Raw genomic sequence first — 19,727 nt, 5'->3', positions numbered from 1 at the left:
CTAACTCTTGGATACAGTTATTTAACACACTGCCTGTCACTGGGATTTGCTGCACGGCTGCTCTGGCACTCCAGAGTTCAGGCACTGACCCAAGCCGACAAAAGCCCCCTGCCCCAGCCCGGAGGAGGCTGCCGCTGCCCTAGCTGAAGGAAATTGTTAGGAATGCTGTTAGCTCGATTTTTAAAGGCCAGTTTCCCTTCAGTAACGAAACGGCAGTGTGAAATACACAGGGAAGGAGCTGCAGCACATTAAAGGCAGGAATTGGGTTAAAGCGGCAGGAGGCTGGCTGCTGCCACGCGCCCCAGGAGAGGCAGCAGCTGGTTTGACAAGTGGCTCAGGTCCAACCCCGGGAAAGGAGACAGGACAGTAAATTTGGCTCAGGCAACTCCTCTTCACATCCCATGCGACTGTTCTGGTTTGCCCATGAGAAAACATCCTCCTCTTACGGAAGACTGCAGCCTCGGGTTGGGAGAAGACGGCAGAGCTTCCTTTCCCTCCTGCATCCCAGCACGGTGCTAAGCAGGGTTCCTGAAACCTTCCTTATTTAAATAACTATAATTGTTCAAGCAAATTCTTCTCCCTCAGAAAATACTAAAACTTTTCCTGAACTTTACATCCCGTTGGGAAAAAAAACAAAAAACAAACCCCCAAAACCTTCCAGTACTAATAGCTTCTACAGAAATGAAATAATCATTTGCTGGCTGCTAAGTCATACGAGCTCTGCGATGAATTCTCACACCTAAGTCATCCCAACTGCGGCCCCTGCCAGGAGAGCCGACTCCTACAGAAGGATTTCAAGCAGCCAAGCCTGGACTGTACTCTGTCCTCCTACAGAGTGTTACCTTTGGTGTGATGCTTAGGTAGGACGACTCAGTGGCATCCTTCAGGAAGCCGGGAGCAGCAAAGGGTGGAGGCTTCGCGCTTTCGTTGAAGTGCTCGTCGGCTCTCAACCCTCTCGAGGAGAGGAAAGCAGCAGTGCTGCGACTGTGGTTGCTCAGCTCCGAGAAATCCGAATCGCTTGCAGATGATTTCAAGTGGCTCCTGAACCTCGTTTCCAGATTCATCTGGGAGTCTTCGAACACCGAATCCTCGTCAGAGAGCTGAAGTTTTTCGAGTTCTTTGTTAATTTTTTGAACATCAGCAACTGTTGTAGTTGCAGCCGGGTCGCTGTCAGATTTGGAGTACTCTGCACACAGATTGAGGATTGTCTCCAGCCGCTGTCGTTCCTAGTTTAAAAAAAGATAATAGCACTAAGCATCACATGTGAGCCAAAGTAAAGAGTAAAGATGAAGTTAAAAAAAAGTTTGCTTTTTTTTTGTTTGCTTGTTTTTAGAGTGAAGGATTAAAGTCCTCCAGTTCCATGTATGTCTCTAGCACTTAATCAACAGATATGCATAAGTATATATACACATAAATAAATGACAGTGCAAGATGAAGAATCAAAGTTAACATGGATGAACAATTAAAAGTACATTTCACAGAAATGAATAGCTACTTAAATAAGATTTCCTAATACTTGTTTCTCTTTCCAATGTAGAAAAGTTTAATATTAATGTTGTGTATTCAGGTTGTTGTAACCATACCCCATTTGTATGTACACATGTCTGGTGAGCTTACTGTATAAATCACTACTTGTTCCACTTTACACTTACAGTATACTACTACCAAGCTGCAAAATATTGCACAGATTTTCCATGAACTCACTCATTCCTGACTTTTTTTTGATTTTCTGTTTTGCTCACTTTGATTCCCTTTTTTGGGAGAGAATTAGTCCACACTTTGAAACACACAGGTTTAGGAGCATTAACAGAAAAATGAGGCATCACATCTAAAATACAACATATGTCAAATGCACAGAAGTAGGGGAAATCTTTATTTGCCAGTTAACTCAAATTCCCTGTGGATTCATACTAACATTTTAAACTTGAGAATCTGAATAGCTGTGCCAGTTTGACCTGATGTGCCTCAAATTGCTATAAACATTTAATTCACAAAGGATTTCTAGATCTCTATATAAAAAGTCTCAGAAGGCTGTATTTGTTTTATTTCACTCTGTGTATAGCTTCCTGTATCTTCTATTTCAGATTAAATTTTTTTACCTTTTCATTTTTAAGAGGTAATGCTTTTATGTAATTTCATATTTCTTTTGCTAAAGAAAAAAAAATAGTGTAAATAAAAAATTGCTTACCATAACCCTATTGAAAATTCTGCTGGAAAAAAGACCACTGTGAGAGTTCCATGCTTGGCATTAATACCTTCACTAACGATCTCATTTCTGATTTCTAGGAAACCCTTCTTATTTTTAGTAGTATTTAAAAAGCAAGCTGAAACCCCAAAATCCTCAGCCTCCTTCCCCAGGAACCACTGCAGACCAATTTCCAAGCTCTACCTGGCATTACGTTTGCAAACAGGATTTGCAAAGCAGCAATTTCTGACAGTCCTAACAGTCCCAATGCCCAACAGCAAGCGATAACAAGGATCAAGCAAAGCTGTTGGGGCAATGCATTGCCTGCCCTTTCCCTGCAACGAGCCATTGGAGTTTTATGAAAATTTAACACCAGTTTACAAGCACCCAGCTTTTTGTACAGCTACCAAGAAACTACCCAGTTGTACGCACAACGCGCTCACATCACCCCGCATCACCCGCAGTTAAGAGCTGCATGTCTGAGCTGGGGAACCCATCCATTTCCCAGCACTACCCAACCGAGAGAGCACCGCGAGACAGAAATTTTGCCTTCAGGTAGCTTATTCCCAGGTTCCCACTGCAGGTTTCCTCTGAAGCCCCCTGTAACGGCACCGGCAGAGACGAGCCGCTAAATAACGGAGCCCGGGGCAGCTGCGGTGCAGCAATTGCAAGCTTGCATTTTCCATGAAATGGGTCCGGCAGATTCTGCAGACATCCTTCAACCCCAAACGATCGACATAATTATAACTCCCCAAAGCCTTGTTCCCTCCACGCAACCACTGCCAGACCCTAAGCCTCTTCCCTTACCCCTCCAACGCCGCTATCCTCCCTCTTACTAAGTCTTTTGGCCACGCAACCCAATTCCTAAAGCGCTGTGCAAGCGCTGGCTGGGATCGCCGGTAATTATGCAGCTCTCCCTGTTGTGACAGCACCGGGCCTGGCCCTTTCATACGGTCGTCGTAATGGTTATAGACGGGAAACATGACATCAGGACATGAAGTTCCATCCTTCCCTGCAACAACAGGGTATATCAGGTTACCCCAAGCCTCCATCCCTTCAATAATAATAATAATAGGAAATGGCAAATTTCAAAGCGTAGCCGCTGCTCATCCTAGCCTAAGCACTCAGGTAAGGGGCTCTCATGCAAACCTGCTCTTTGCTGAGCAGTCAGAAAAAAAAACAAAACAAAACAAAACAGGGATTCTTTTTTCCCCAAGTCTCAGATGCTCAGGAAAGCTTAAAAATTGCAGGAAAACCTCTGCCAGTCTTCAAAAAATTCCTGATGAACGTTCAGACACATTACAGAAATACCGATATCTCTCACTTCTATTTTGACATGTGCCGAGAGGCTTATGGACAGGAAGCTCTCTGGTTATTTTATACGCTCTATTCTCATCATCTCAGCCAACTCATTCCAGCTCCAGCACACCTGCATTTAACTGTTTCCAGCACAAATTTCTGAGTCAAGCAGCGAGCTAGGAAAGTACCCCAGCAATGAAAAGTGCAAAAGCAGTAGCACACGGAAAATCCAGTCAATAATTTTGCAAGAAATAACCACACAAGTTATTTGTGATGCTGAACACAGCAGAGGGAAAAAGAAGTATGTCAAAAGCCGGAAATTGGTTTTAAATTAGCTCTGGTGGGAGGGAGGGGTGTCGAATCAAGCCTTGTAAGCCTTTCAGTGTATTTGCCCATAAAACTTCCTAACAGACAAACATCTCCATGTGTTTTCAGTGGATCTCTTACCTGCTACGAAAAGGGGTACGCAGGTCTTGTGCACTTTCTGCGTGAGCAGTTTCACCACTCCTCGCTTTGACAAAGCTACTCACCACCTATGGATGGCTGCAAATTTAGGTGCTGAAGAAGGGTGTGATAAGGGGCTAATAACCTCCCTCTGTTATGGATTAACAATGACCTTAAGAGACATCTCCGGCACGCTGTAAAGAAAAATATTCCAAAATAGCAGAGACAAATAGCTCCCACTTTTTTTAACAGCAATCGCAGATGTCAGTGATTCCTGGATTTGTTCATCTGCTTCATGTCATGTATATGAATTTTACAAATGCGCAGAGGCTGTATCTAGATATCAAGGCAAGACTTGGTTAATCAGCTATGGCAAGCAGAAAGCTTTTTAGATAAGTGCCATTAAGAACTGGATAACCCCAGATTTCATTAAAAATACATGTGCAGTCTACCCTTTGTGACCAATGCTAACAAAAATTATGGCTAATCTGTGCAGCCAGGGCTCCCTTTGCCAAAGAAGAGGCTGTTGCTCTTTTCAGCTACCAAAGAACAGCACTTTTCCACCATTGCTCTTAAAAAAACCTCACTGTCAGGCAAACTACCAGCTTCAGAGCAAAAGCTTAGAGCAGCAGCTACTCAAAAAGGATGGGGGCAAAGAGACAGAAAGACTGGGGAAGAGAGAGGCAGAAACTCCCCAAACTTTCTAACAAATACATTCAGTACCCCATGGACAAGAGGCAGAAGAAAGGTTTCTCTTTCCTTCTTGCAATTTCTAAGGAGCTGGTGATTGCACACCTGTCAAATACAGAGAAGCTTATTTCAAAGCTAGACTTGAACCGTGTCCGAGAACAGCTCATCACCTGTTCTTCCCCTTCCCTCCAGTTTGCACCGGTTTCTCACTCCAGCCTTACTTATTTTCTCATTTTAAGTCCTTGTTTTGCTATAGTTAGTCTTCTGGCTCTGAGGTTACAGCTAGCAGCAAAGAATTCAGAAAAAGCGCCCAGATTTCACGTCCGTCTCTCACGGGTGACACGCAGGCAGCCTCCCACGGCAGAGGCACCTGCATGGAGAAGCGCCGCAGAGAGACCACCTCAGCTCAGGGCAGAGCACCGGGCGCAGGGACCAGGCTGGCACGCCTCGTCCTTACCTTCCCCGCACAGGCACAGGGAAACGGACCCGTAAAAGCAGGAGAGATCGGTGGCACGGAGTAGAGCCAGCCTCCACGGAGGAACCGAGCAGGCCACTTCCTGCAGAATTAGCTCCTGTATCTGCAGGCACGTATTTGGCTCCCGAGGAAATGCCGTCAGCTTCCAAAATAACAGTGTGGTTCCGAGCAGTGCCCTTTTGCCCCTGCAGTACTGCTGATGCTCCTTTTCAAATCATGCCGAGGGCAGGAGCCTGAAGACTAGAGCTCCAGTGCAGTACTTCAGTTCCGTAAATGAGAATAGGTCTCCTGAAATGGATTTCTTCCTGGCCCATACTGTTCAATTGCATAAAACGCAGAGCTGTCAAAATTAAGTATATGTAATCCATGCTTTGATTTATTAAAGATCGCACAGAAATGTTTTGGAACACAATTAAAACTGAATATTCCTGAAAATTTACTGAGTCGTCAGTATTAGTTATATTCCGCAGGAGTTTTTTATCCTATTATACAGCACTTGTTCATTTACCAAACGAAATTAATCTTAAGTAGCTATTCCGCAACACTATAGAGACTGTCAAATACTAGTGGTGGGAAAATTACCTTGATTGAGCCATTGTCTACTTGGCCGGGGTTCCTGTAGGAGGTAAGTCACTTACGCTTTTACATACAGCTTGGGTACTTTATGTTTAAAAGGTCTATAAAAAGACATAGTGCCAATATAAATTTATAAAACCTGTATATGAGGTTTTTCCAAGCTGTATGGGAGATTTACATAAGCTCTATTAACCATAATTTTAAAGCAGTACCACCTTGAAAATTCTAAAATATTTTCATTTCATTTTCCCCTCACATGAGCACATCTTACTAAATTGTAATGCATCAATGCAAACCAGGCACAGGGATAGTTGGTATTATTTCCTGCTTGCTGAATAAACTTAATGAAATTCAATGCTCTTCTGACCGTGAAAAAGTGGACTATGGAATAAGCACCTTGAATGATATTATTATTGCTCGTCAGGCATCGGTCATATAAGCTGAAATCTCTCCCAGCACAATTCCTGCATCTAGTAAAACCTCATTAACAAGCATATGTTTACAGATCCGTACAGACAGCTGGACTATGGAAGGTGTCATGCAGATACTGCATATGTAATTTTTAAGTACTTACCACCATCTAGAGGAAATACATTGTACTGCCTAAAAACCAGCAGTAGAAAAATCAAGTTTAGTGCTGTTCAAATGAGCGGGTATCAAACAAAACAGATGGCCTTAGTATCTGGCTATGTTGTCTGCCCTGTTCCACTCCTGACCTCCCCACGGGCTGAAGAGAAAGACAGCCTTTCAGTTCCAGCAGCTACCACAGTTGGGCTTTTATCTCAGATAGGAAAAAAAGAGTGAGATTTCATCTTGAAAAAAAATAAAAATTCAATAGCTAACTGAATGTCATTCCATATTCTTAGATCACAGTGACAAATTTTTTCCTTGTTTATAAGGCTCCTGGGCTAGCTTCAGTAATAGCTAACTCTGACTTCTACCTGTGTAAAGCTTGTACAAGCATCCCTACGCCAAGATGCAATGTCCGGTCAGCTGGGCTGGAGAGGAAGCAGAAGCAGATTGTGACCCACCAGCCCGCTGCCTGTGCAAGCTCCAGGAGCAGCCTCGCGCCGTCCCACCCGCTCCCACAGCCCACCCGTCCCAGCGCTCAGCCGTAACGCTGGAGGGATGGCAGCAACAGGAACTCTGGTTAAATCATAGAATCGTTCTGCTTGCAAAAGACCTTTCAGGTCATCCAGCCCGACCCTTAACCTAACGCCGCCAAGCCCACCACTAGACCAGGCCCCTACGCGCCACGTCCGCGGGTCTTTGCAATACCTCCAGCGCTGGTGACTCGACCACCTGCCCGGGCAGCCTCTTCCAGGGCCTGGCGACAACCCTTGCGATGAAGAAATTTTTCCTAATACCCAATCTCATGTCACAGAGGAACAGGCTGGCAAAACAGAAGTGGCACCAATCTTCAGCTAGTTTGGGTGAACCCAGCCATAAGAGGCAAATCAAAAGAGAGAGAGAGAGGGAGACGGAGAAACACCAAATCCTACACAAGTACATACATGTCTTTTCTGTTTGGTGCACAGGAACACATTAAAACTCACATGTTTAAATCACTCCAGAAAAGCCCTGCAATGTGTATTTTCACTATTTGTACTGCTTTTTTAATTCTCTGTTTACTTCTTCAGGCAATGACAGCAGATCATTTGGTTTCACACTCAGGCCGTAGCAGCAGCTCAAAATGCAAACTTCCAGAGGAGCCTCTGTCACTTAAAATGCCTACTAAGCACAAGTAAAACTCATAGAATAATTTATGTGGAAAAGAAAAAGAAAAAAAAAATGAAAGCAAATAGAAGAGACCTAGGGCAGATACTAGGTCAGACTACAATGTGTGCATAGATTTTGCTAAAAAAATAAAAAAAAAATAAAAAATCCAGAGGTGAACCGTAGCTCTCAAACACGACACCCCAAAACTGCTCTGTGCCAGCAGGATAGCTACAGGGGCAGTGCTGGTGCAAAGATGCTCTCCACTTCTTCTCTGGGCCATAGATCTGTATAACCTTCTAAAAAGGAGGTTCATGTTTCTGATTAAGTTCTCTGAATATTCCTAGATTTTTCTTCTCTCTACCTTGCTTCAAAAACACAGTATGTAAGAGTATACTTGGGCATGGAGGGACTATGTTTCCCCCGCCATTTACCTGCCAGCTACTCAATCTGGACTTTGACTCAGTAAAGTTTTGCTATCTGTGGGTGCTTGTTTGGTTGGGGTTTTTTTATGCACACACCTTCCCTTCCTGCCAAAAAAAAAAAAAAAAAAAAAAAAGCCTGAGCAAACCTTTCTCCATCTCGTGTTACACAAGATCAGACAAAGCTGCTCTTTGGAAGCTCAGGCTGGATATATAAAAACGCTGTTTGCATAGACCCATGACTAGATCCACACAGAAGGACAAAAATAAAACAAAGCCAAAACAGTACAGGCAATAATGTACAAAGAGCTGATATGGGGATTTTTTTTTTTTTTTAAATATATTCCTTCCTTTCAGAGACCTGAAAACCTATTTATGGCATTTTTTCAGAGTCTCAAACCATTGGAAGGAGGCCTTCTCCTGATATTCAACTCTTCCAGCAGATAGCTCTATCAAGGGGAAAAAAAAAAATATTGAGCAGGATCCTGAACAGAAGATGAACTCAATTAGGAGGAAGTTCCTTCATGTTCAAATTATATGCAACACACAAAACATCATATTTTTTGAAAAAAACTTTACTACGCTTGGAAAAACAGTAGGCAAATTCTCTTTTTAAAGAATCAGGACTTGATAGAAGTCTTGCCCGGCGAGAAAAGAAACAGTGAAGCAAAAATAATGAAGTCATTACATGCGAGTATTAAACCAGAACAATTTTTAGCATTACTGAATACAGAAACAACCCCGTATCTCCCATCCCTCGCCACAAAGAAGGCCGTTCTCTTTGAAATACAAATACGCTCTACAACATTGTCTTTTATGACTGATTATCTCGGGTTTTACAGCATGACTGTCTGGAAAACCCTCTGATAAGAAGCAAACACCACTTTGCGCACACAAAACGCCAGGACTAGGGAGGAGAAAGATTTCCAAAGGGAGTGGAGGAACAGCAGGGAGAAGGAAGCAAGAAAAGAAATAAAAAGCCTGCCAGCATTTCTGCTGACGTTTCCCGCTTTGGCGTGCGCAAGCGTAACCACCTTTTCTAAGCTGTCCAGTCATTTCTGCTTGCAGCTGGCCCTCCTCACCCCGGGAGCAGCTTCAAGGGGGAACCTCAACGGGAGCTGGCCAAGGTTTCGGGGGGCAAAGGGGGCAGGGCAGGGTGGGGGCACGCACGCCCTGCTGCTCACCGAGGAGAGGGAGAGGGGTCGTGCCTTGACTCTACAGCCCTGGTTCCAAGCAGGCAAAGATGAACATTTTCACATCTTACAAATCAACCGCATGTGTCAGGCTACAGCGCTGGGCGGATCGGGGTGAAAAGGCAGGTTTCTGCCACCGTAACAGCTTCCTCACCAACTTGCGTCAAGGACGTAGGTGAGATGGGAGGCAGATGTCTCAAGGGGTTACAATCCTTCAGCTGAACCTGCTCGCAGGTGCGGCTAGAAATGGGAGCAGTGGCCATGCACAGGCGCCAGACTGTTGCTAGTGGTCCCTGATGGGCGGCCACTGGTCCCACAACCCACTGGTCCCGGCATCCCCACGGCTTTTCACCCCGGCCTGCCCGGGAAGTGAACTCCCCTACACGCTCGCTGTCTGTATGTCTGCGTGTAGACAGGTTTAAGAGTACCCTATCTCCATTTCTGCCCAAATCCATAGAGATTTGAATGAATGCACGCAAATGTAAAGTTATGTCTCAAACCTAAGACGCAGTAATACAAACTGGCCCATATAACGACCTCGGTTTCTACGTGAACAATAAAATCAGTACAATATGAATGCATGTTAATAGGGTCAGAGATTCTTGTAGCCACTGAGAAAGCTTTTTTCAAAGAAACACTAAGTATCCTTTCAGACACAGTTTCAACCACTTTTGTATATTCTGAAGACCTTTTTTTTTCTTTCCTACCCAGAAGTTGTTTCAATAACACAGAAATTACATTCTACTACCAAATTTAATCCCAAGCTGAAGCAGTATGCACTGTTTACATTGACTAGAGACAAAGAGAAAAAACTGTCCAGCTCTGCTACTCTCCATTTCGGGAGGGGGAGAAGCAAGGAGGCCTATATTTTAATGAAAATACTCAGTAGGAAAAACCACAACCAAGCAGAGAAAGCTCCGATGATGGATGTCGAACCTACACCAAGGTATACCTGACTCCGCACCACAGCGCACACAGAACTCTGACACACAGCTATAAGCTGCTCATTTTTCTTACCCACTTACCACAAAACAGTACCATCATCTAAAACAGAAAGTGCTGGATCCCTGCAGTGCAATTTGTGGGTTTTACATACGTAGACATTTTAACAGACCCTGCAGGACGACTGAACACATTTTACGTGGGTTCTAACATTTTTTAAAGATGGTTGAATGGTACTGTCTATCCGAGCTGTTACAGCAGCACGCTATTTAAGCATTAGCTTCATGGACTGCGATAATAAACAAGGCATCTGAAGCAGGCAGCATTTGAATTTCAAAACATGGCAGCCTATGCTTTGCTCTACCCTCCTGATGGCTAAATCTGGGATGGATGTTTTGGAAATGCTAACTGCCACAAAAAACTAAGAGGAAGAGAAAAAATTACCAGCCGTTCCATCTCCTGCTCCCGAAGCCGCTCTTCCCTCTGCCTCCTGTGATAGTCCATGAGGTCTTCTCTTCCCGAAATGGAGCTAATGCTGTTCTTCCGCTCCCGCATGGACGTTTGCAGTGAGTTTGGTGTCTGTCTATAACTTTCCAGATCTGGGTCATCAAGTTCCATGGAACTGGTGGAAAGGTTTCTTCGGACAGAGAATGACCTGTCAAAATCCACTGGGGAGAAAGAACTACTGGGACTTGTTCCTGAGAGTCCAAGTCTATCAAAATCATCGGAAAGATATGGGGAAGAAGGGGCTAAAAGCATTTTTTTAGCAATTCGAGGGCTTGCAGGAACACTAAGAGTTGAATTGACATAGGGATTATTCCCAGAAACAGAGTTTGCATGTGGTGAAACCCCTGAGCTGCAAGAAGAAAAATTCAGGTAATTATCAGCATCTAAAGCATTCTGAGGTAGATCTTTTTCTCCAAGTTTTTTCCTTTTAGTATTACCCAGAGAGCTTCTGGGGGGCAAACTTAATGGCACCAGTTGGCTTTCTGTTGATTTATAAAGTCTGGGTAGGGAACGACTGTACATTCCCATATGACTTAGAGATCCACCGGAGTATTTCCTAGGCCGTGAACCCAGAGTCTCCATCATCACATCCTTGTGTTTAACTGGTTTTACGTGAAGGGCTAGGCTGTCTTCAATATTCATCCTCCTGCCTTGCTTTGGGCTAGAAGGCATGCTGGCTGCCCCCGAATTGCTGGCAGGTGAAAGCATCAGCTCATTCCCTGAGCTTCCATTCCACATGGTAAGGAGAGAGCCCGAGATCTTCTTCGTCTCCAGCATTCCTGGGAAGTAGACATTGTCATACGATTTGTTTTTCTGACTGTACTTTGAGTAGTGAAACTTATCCATGTGTCCAAGGGATTTCTCATTTTCTCTGCTGGCATGAATATCAAAGTCTGTCCTTCCTAAACTGTACCCACTGAGGGATGGAGACGTGCCCGATAAGGAACCCAAATGCTTTATAGAGATACTTTTGTCTGGAAGATATGGGCTTTCACAGGGGAACTGCTTGCCACCTTGAATTTTGGTAATAGAGTGTATATTTTTAACATTGGAGGAAGAATTGGGTTTAACTGGCATAGGTTGTGAAAGGGTTAAGTAAGAGCCAGCATAGTCCCCGTTTGTTTTAAATTTGAGACTTGATGAATATTTCTTCGGGTTGAGGTTTTCCATAATATCCTGGAGACCATTTTCAAGGGAATTCGCCACAGAACTCTTTCCCAAACTAGCATTTTGTAATTCCATGTGGTTTTGTGTGTGGCTATACTCTTCCATAATCTTACTGGAATCTGTAAGGAAGAGAAAACAAGAAAAAAAGTTTTAGCAAATAAGTAAGTAGCCTCTTGCGTGCGCATGCCTGCACATGAACTTGAAAAGAACACTTTTTCTAATAATTACTGTACTTTTAATAAATGTGTCTCAGATCATTAAGCAAAGGAGAGTATGTGCAACCTTCCCATCTCTGTTTTTGCAGAAGATGGAGACCAGGAGAAGAGAAAAAAAAAAAAGGGAGGTGGGAGAGCGACATCACCAAATTCATACTACAAATCAGGAACACAGGTGAAAAGAGGCTAAAACTCTTTTTTTTGTTTCCTGTCCATTGCTGGACTCTGGCTCAGCCTTTTTAAACCTGACCCTCCCAAGATGTCCAGGAGGTAAGGAAGTATTACTGCCCTGATGTTTTACAGCTGAGGAACTGAGGTCCACAGAGAAGATGCAAAGTCAACAACAGAGCAAAGAACTGAACACAGGTGTCCCAGGGCTCAGGATACAGAACGTAAGATACTGCTCTAGATCACCTCTTCTTTAAGCTGTGCAGCTCGTGCATCTGAGCCCCAATATACTAATGAGCTCAGTTCAAAGCTCAGTAAGAGTTTGTCACCTTTCTGCTTACACTGTGGACCGTCGTGAAAAGCTTCATGGAAAAGTACAAAAATGAGGCCCGTTTTTCGAGGTGTTTCGGCTCAGTGCTCTTAAAATACAAAGCTTCAAAAAGCACTTTAGCTAAAAGATAGCCTTAAGGAAGTACAATGCTAGGCTCATGACTTCATTCAAAACAACATCACATGACCATTAAAAAAGGGGGTTTAATGTTCCAGGTCCTAACGCTTGTTCAGAATTATAATTAATGTTCTGGAAGAGGACATTGAACGAAAAAGCCTTTGCTGTAGTGGATGTTATTGTTCAACAATGTGTCAAGCTCCAGCCTACAGTTCTGAGCCCCAGTCTGCCGAAAGCAGAGAAAGGAATTCAGGTCCTGACAGCATCAGTCACTGCAGGAGATAAACAGGACGCCCAGCGGGCTTGCACTTAGAACTCAGCTGATGCAGAAATGGCACCATTAACATTTACAGAAGCTCCTCGGATGTGCTAGGCTGTGCTTCAAACTAATAAAGCAATCAGTGTCAGCTCCTGCAGTGCCACAGAGTGTTGCTTCTGAAAATAAGGGTCAAATCTGGGATCTACTCTTCGTTCAGTCACATTTCACCTGTGACTTCAGCCTCCTCGTGAGAAACCTAATCTCAGCTTGCCACTCAGCAGGAAAACCTAACATCTGAATGTGTAAAGTGCTTTTAAAATCCTTGGAGACAATACTTTAATCCTCTTCCAAGTACCACTTCAGACAATTACACAAACCTAGGCACCAAATTTGGATTCCCGCTCCCCACCACAGCTTCATAGCAGAGCTGAGATGATTCGGTTTCAATGAGGATCACTAGGTTCAGCTATCTGGTGGAAGATGGCAATGCATTCTTTGAGCAGGTCCTAATTTCTGGGACCTTCCTTGCCAACAAAACAGAAAAAAACCAACCTGGAATTCCTTCCTGTCCAGGGCATCATTCAAAAGACCTCTGTTCCACAGGCTTCTGGAAATAAGCCCTTGCTCTATGCAAACTGTGGTAAATCTAAGCGTGTAATAACGTATTCTCCTCAATTCTTAAGGAACAAACCCGTAAGTTTAAGAACAAAGGTAACCACCATTAATGATGTAATCGAATAATAAAAAAATAAATCAGCATTACAGGGGGAACCACTGTACCACTAAATCAAACATCTTCTTGAGCATAGTGGACCTGGGTAAGCGTATGTTAATTACAACCTCTGCTAGTGGCCAAAACCATTAACTGGCAGCTTCAGAGCCAAGCCTCAAGTTTACTACTACACAGAATATCTTTATGCTGACCATGATTTTATTTGCTGTATTTTTAAAATGTTATGATGATACCACTATCTAAGTTGCCTTTGAACCAGGAAGTTCACAGAGCTCTCCATCAGACCATCACTGCTGTGAGCACTGAAACTGCAGTTTCTTGTAACATGGCATTTTACTTGACATTTTTTAGCTACTTTCACAACTTTTGACGAACAGCAATGAAGAAGTTCAAGTGAGCAAAAGGAGGAATGTGATGACCCACGTTCAACAGAACTCTTGTCAGGACAAGACAAAATCATCTGGAAAAGATTAAGCATTCATCATATTAGTGGTGTAATAGGGAAGAAGAACAAGATGCAAAAGTTATTTAACAATACGGATATAAAGCACAATGTATATGCCTTATATACTTATATAGCTTTCTGTTGTGGAACAGAACTTAATTTCCATCTCCATCTCTCTTTCTCCTATCCTCTTCCAAGTATCTCTTAAAATTTAAAGCTAATCTCATATCAAAATTGTACTGTACAAATCATAATTTGAACACAGCTGAAGTTCAAATGTTTTTGCATAAATTCCACTGGCTCCTATATAAATAGCTTAGCAGACACATTAATAGGACATTAATAATTGTTTATTACTCCCTTGCAACACCAGTAAGGCACATTTAATCCTACAAAGACTGGATGCTTTTGCCAAAAAACAAGTTAGCTCATGGAAACTTTCAGCCCTGTTCACCACAGCAATGAAGGGTTCATTGTACTTGAAATCCAAACAAGTACAGTAAGAAAAGGTCACGATACCTTCGCGTAGCCACTCGGATCCAACTTTTCTCTACTACACCTTATGCCAGTTCTGCATTTTCAGTTCCAGCACCACAGTGCCCGCAATCACACAGTTAAATCCCAACTGGACTACAGCATATGTTTAGCTGAACCGTAGCTGCTTCCCACAAACCAGATCTTGTTTGTTTTGTTTATTTTTAGGGTAATGTTTGGGATGAGACTGTACGAATATGCCACACATCCTGGCCGACGCTGCCTTCGCAGTTACAGGGACCAGGGCCGGGAGCTCCGGCATGTGGTGTGCCCCAAACCCATCCTGCATCCAGGTCAGCCCCAGCTTTTGCTTGGTGACCTTCAGTGCACAGCGCAAGGCTCCTTTGGTTAGCAAAGTATTTGCTGCCTGGAGCTATACAGAAGGAAATTTTTCCTTTTTTTTTTTTTTTTTAATTTTCTTTTTTTCTCTCCCCTCATTCCTTTTCTTTTCTTCCTTTCCCGAGTTGTTTAGCTGGGGGTCACTGATATCTGTTCCAGCCAGGCATTAAACTGATGGGGGGAAGGTGGGCTGGCTGCAGCGTATCCAGCTGTGGCCTTATTCTGGCTGGTAAATGGAGTTAGACGTGGAATAAGAACAGATCTTATCCAGGTGTCAGGAGAATTAAAGGACCAAAACCAATAACAAATCCTGAGAGATCTCTGTACATTTACAAACAAATTTCATTTTTATTAACTGATTACCTGATCCAACATTCTGAAAGGAGGAGACGTTACTTCTGTTCGGCATCATATTCGTCTTCTACAGGATGGTTAAAAACACGTTAATTTGAGTGATCCAGGTAAATTTTGACCTGCAAATAAAGTAACAAAAGAAAAAAAATGTTGCATTAAGAAGTGTATTCTGAGAACATTTTTCAAGTGTATAATATAAATCAAGATCACCTTTTCTTATGGTAAAATTTCCAGAGACAATTCAAAGAAATATGTCAACATATGTTTGGAAAGGCCACTCCATGTTTAATGTGGAGAATGTGGCGAAAAAAAAAAACCAAAACAACTGACTGCAGGTGTTTTATCAGTTGAAAAGTTCATATAATTGGATTTGATAATCAGCTATTATCTATGATCCTGACTCTGTGCAGGCAGTTCCTAGTCACAGCTTCTGAGTTTTATCTGCGTTCCTGTGGCTTGCTTAAGAAATCATTAACGAGGTTGGACTTCTCTGCAGAAGACTTTATTTTTGAAAGCCCATAGCCCAAATCCAGCCCATGCAACACCAGCATCCTGTAATCATGAAGAAACCTATGTAAAAACAGGTATGCGATCCAAAACACAGAAAATGTTTTGGCATGCAATGATTTCTGAGGTTCCAAAGCAGCCAGACTAGGAATGCACAGAGATTCTTTAAAGTTTATTTAAAAAAAAAAAAAAATTGATATGGCTACACGAGACTTGGCTTAAAAGAAACACCAAAATTAAATCCCAGCCACTAAAGACTAAAATTAAATTAAAATCCAAATACAAGACCTCTAGTGAGTTGCTCTATAAAAAGATTTTTTAATTTTTTTTTTATTTTTTTTTTTACACACACATCTGTTTTTAAAAGGTCGACAAAAAAGCTTTAAAAAAAACTACATCAAGTGACAAAATTAATGGTGACCATCTGTAGGTCCTCTGGGCTTTAACTCTGGACGAGCAAATAGAAACGCAGCAGAAAAACAAGTGAAGAATGGAGACAGATGTCTGGGGCTGTCTAGAGACAAGCCACCTATTTAATTACCCATAGTCATCACAGCCGCAACGTTCCAGGTCTCCCTTGCACAGACTTTCCGTGCTGTGCTTTTTCACATTATTCGCCCTGGGAGAAGGGAGCTGGCTGCTAATCCCCAGAGAGGGAGGCTCCTTCGCCGTGACCTCTGGCTTCTCCCTCACCTGCTCCCCACGAGGTGCTCTCTGTGGGGTTGGGGACCCATCCCTCCCCTCTGCTCCCCCAGGAATCCCCCTGCGCGGGTCTCACTTTGCAGTGCTTTTTCTTTCTCTGCAGAGGTCATCTCTCACTCCTAAAAAGAGAGTTTCCACCCCATCAGGCACCTCTCCCCCCATCACAGCAAAAGGTGGGCTTCACCCTGACAGCCTCCGCCACGAGCCTGCAATCTACCATTCCCCCAAAAACGGCTCTGCTCTCCAAGGAGCCAGGGTGAGGAAGGAGACCCTCGGAGTGCCGTACCTCCTGGGGGACTCACCCACCATATCTGCCCTCTCCAGCACCACAGGACTGAAGTTCTCCAGAGCAGGTGGTGGGAAACAGCCAGGACAGCAGATAGGTTTTCCACCCAAGTTTCTTGCTCAAGAGCTTATTTTGTTGACATGGAACGTTTACTATCCTTTTCACCCCACTGGATCTTCCACCCCATGGAGAGACTCCTTCCCTAATTCCTTCCAGCCTGCCTCGTATCCTCCAAACTCAAAACCTGTGTAGCACCCCAGACTCCTTCCTTGCCAGGACTGGGGCTGTGGGGGATGCGGCCGACAGGCAGCTGAGCCCAGCCAGAGCTAACAGCGGTTCTCCCACTCGCCGAACAGGATCTCTGCCTTTTGTCCGCCTACGAAACGTGAAGGACCAGGGCAGAAATCCTGTTAAAACCACCGCTGTGCTGCCATCCTGGCATACCGCTTGCGTAATCGCTAGTAAAAATACCACGCTTCAGGCTCAGAGCTCCCAAGAAAAGAATCAAAAATTTAACTTTTCAGGACATGTTCAGCCTGACACAGGAAACTACTGACTCTCAACATTTCACACTGTTCTGTAACAAAAGTATAATTATATCATCAAACTAAAATATAGACAATTTGCAATTAAAAGGCAGAAGAATGAGTTGCTTTTAAAAAAAGGAAAAGATATAATTATGATTCCCTGCCTCTCTAGCATTGCTGCTTTATGGTTAAAATCATTGGTAAGATCACCAAAAACCTCATCCCTTCTATCTCATGAGATGACATCTACCACTTAATCAATGTGACAAAAACTAAAGAGAGAACAGCTGTGAGGGAAGGGTTTCTATGTAATTGAAAATTCAATCTTCAGTTCAGTTTGCTGAATACCTGGGTTTGCTAATAGCTGAAAGGAAGACTGTCTTTAAGGTTAAATATTTATATGGTTTCAGTTTGAGAACTCATTACATATCTCTCTTCTTAGAGCATGACAGATCAGAGAAGTCATCACCTAGCAATAATGGGATTTTTGGGGGCATAAACAAGAGCATAAACAAGAAACAATTAATGAATTAATGAGCTGAGCAAATGAACAGCTCAAAATCAACAGTTTATGTGCTCTCATGAAATCATACTCTTTCGGATGAGGCTTATGCAGGGCCTCATCCAACGACCAGCGAGGCTGACTCTCGTTACAGAGCACATGCCACGCTCTGCCTTGGCTGGAACGAAGCAAAATGATTTCATCTGGGATTTATAAAGTCATCTGAAGTGAATGTATACAGCATTACCAATCGTGTTTCATCTCTACAGTGCCCAGGCCAAATTAAGTTTTGTTTCACTAACGACCAGAAGAAACAGTGATTCATGACCCAAACAGGCGGCGAGTCAAACAAAGGATTCCAGTTTTAAGATATTATAAGACACAGGGTGGCTTGACAGTAAAAACTCCTTTCCCTTGGCGTAGGACCCTAGAGCTGCAGCTCAACCAAGCTGCAGGTACAGCTCTACCCAGCACTTAGTCCATGGATTTAGGGTGACGTTTTCTCACCACGTGGTTTCTCTCCCCTTCCTTGACTCCTGCCTGGGCTGATACCCACCTCCCTTCAGCGGGGTCTGCCATGGCGCCCGCTTTGCTCTTACATTACCAACAGAGTCAGTCGCAATGCCCCAGGCACAGCTAAAGTGTTCCTCTGACTGAAAATAAACAGTTAAACAAAGTTCTTAAATTTGGCCGTCTCTCCTTTAAGGCTTTTCTGCACTTCATTGTTTCTTCATTTTCAGTTTCTCACAAAACACTACCAGTGGTTCCCAGCAGCTGCCGGTCCCTCTCCTATCTCTGACCCTTCTCTTCACAAACTCCTGCAGCAGTGTGCAGCCACCCACGGAAAACAGATGAAACCCCAAGTGATGGAGGGTGAGGACAAAACCCCATCATTGCCACAGTCCACACACCATCATTAGAGTTTCATTTGTGCTGAAAAAAGAAGGTTTTCAAATTATTAGGGTCCATTTCGTCTGCTCCAATAAAACACAGGCTGTTCTGGAGGCAAGAAAGCCTCCTAAATTTTTCCACCCTGAACTAAATTGGGTGAATGAGTGCCGACGGCTTCGGTGCCCGAAGATTTAACTTTCCCACAGTGTAGCACACCTACATGCATGAATGGACTGCTCCATTACCAAGTTGATTTACTTCTTTCCTGCATAATCTGAGGACAACGTACTTGCTTCTGATTAAATCAAGCCTGGTTTGTTTAGGTGGTTTGGGTTTTTTTTTTTCCTGATTTTGTTTATTTATAAACAAAAGTCCTGATAGGCTCAAACTGACGGGAAAATAAAACTGACCAGGATCTATAGCTTACCTCCAAAACCACTCAAGTGTAAATCCCTCTCTCCCCAATCCCTTAAAGCCTACTGTCAAACCAAAGCAATATATTGACAGAAAGGCACCTGCATAATTTGGTGGAGATTCTGTACCCATAAACTAGCAAATGGACACATCCTTAAGAGAGAGCACGGCCATCTCTGCCAAAAACTGGGCAACTCAGCAAGGCTGTTATCTAAAGGTCGCCTTAAACATCCTTCTTCATTTCCTCCTCCTCCCCCACAACACAATATACTAGACCCTAAGCTACAGCTAATTTCCTGCCAGCATAGCCCTGAAATCTGCTCAGTCCCTGGCTTTTCACGATATAGGTCCTGCAACACGTTGGTTCCCGCGGTGCAAGAGAGCGCAAGGTCTGGTTACAGGCATAGGGTGGTTTAGTTCACAAAGCTCACAGTTTGGCACCTTCACCAACACTAAATAAAAGTAAAATACCTGTGAATCAGATTTGACTAAATCACTCCCTCGTAATCCTGCAGGTTTCCGATATGGAAAAGGGAGCGGCAGAGGAAGCCGCTCTTATGGCTTATCTCTTCCTCTGAGAAATTATCGTGCTGGATATTGGAGAAGGAGCAGAAAAAGGGCAGTGCAACAACAACAGAAAACACCTTAGATAACTTTGTTCCTCTCATAAATCGCATCTATTCTACTGGAATAACTACCCCAACTATTCCAAAAATTGCACCCAAATATGACATTTTTAATTATTCTGTCCTACTGTATAAGCATGATTCTCTCCTACTTGATAAGG

General features: G+C 43.4%; 1 protein-coding gene across 11 annotated transcripts in view; it reads right to left on the bottom strand.

Moving 5' to 3' along the window:
• Positions 1–19,727, bottom strand: part of PHLDB2 (pleckstrin homology like domain family B member 2) — a 126,293-nt gene that overhangs the window by 46,441 nt on the left and 60,125 nt on the right. For 9 of the 11 annotated variants that reach the window (XM_054822485.1, XM_054822452.1, XM_054822475.1 and 6 more), the window contains 3 exons: positions 15,121–15,230; positions 10,387–11,735; positions 843–1,226 (listed from right to left, as the gene is read on the bottom strand). In XM_054822485.1, coding sequence (XP_054678460.1) covers positions 843–1,226; positions 10,387–11,735; positions 15,121–15,169 — 1,782 coding nt within the window. In that variant the 5' untranslated portion in view covers positions 15,170–15,230. Of the gene's footprint in view, positions 1–842; positions 1,227–10,386; positions 11,736–13,862; positions 13,900–15,120; positions 15,231–19,727 lie in introns of all 11 variants that reach the window. The other 2 variants (XM_054822457.1, XM_054822495.1) reach the window with 1 other exon arrangement.

The sequence above is a fragment of the Grus americana genome, chromosome 1 (genome assembly GCF_028858705.1).
Source record: "Grus americana isolate bGruAme1 chromosome 1, bGruAme1.mat, whole genome shotgun sequence".
NCBI lineage: Eukaryota > Metazoa > Chordata > Aves > Gruiformes > Gruidae > Grus > Grus americana.
The sequence above is the reverse complement of the archived record's forward strand: the minus strand, read 5'-3'. Positions and strand labels throughout refer to the sequence as shown.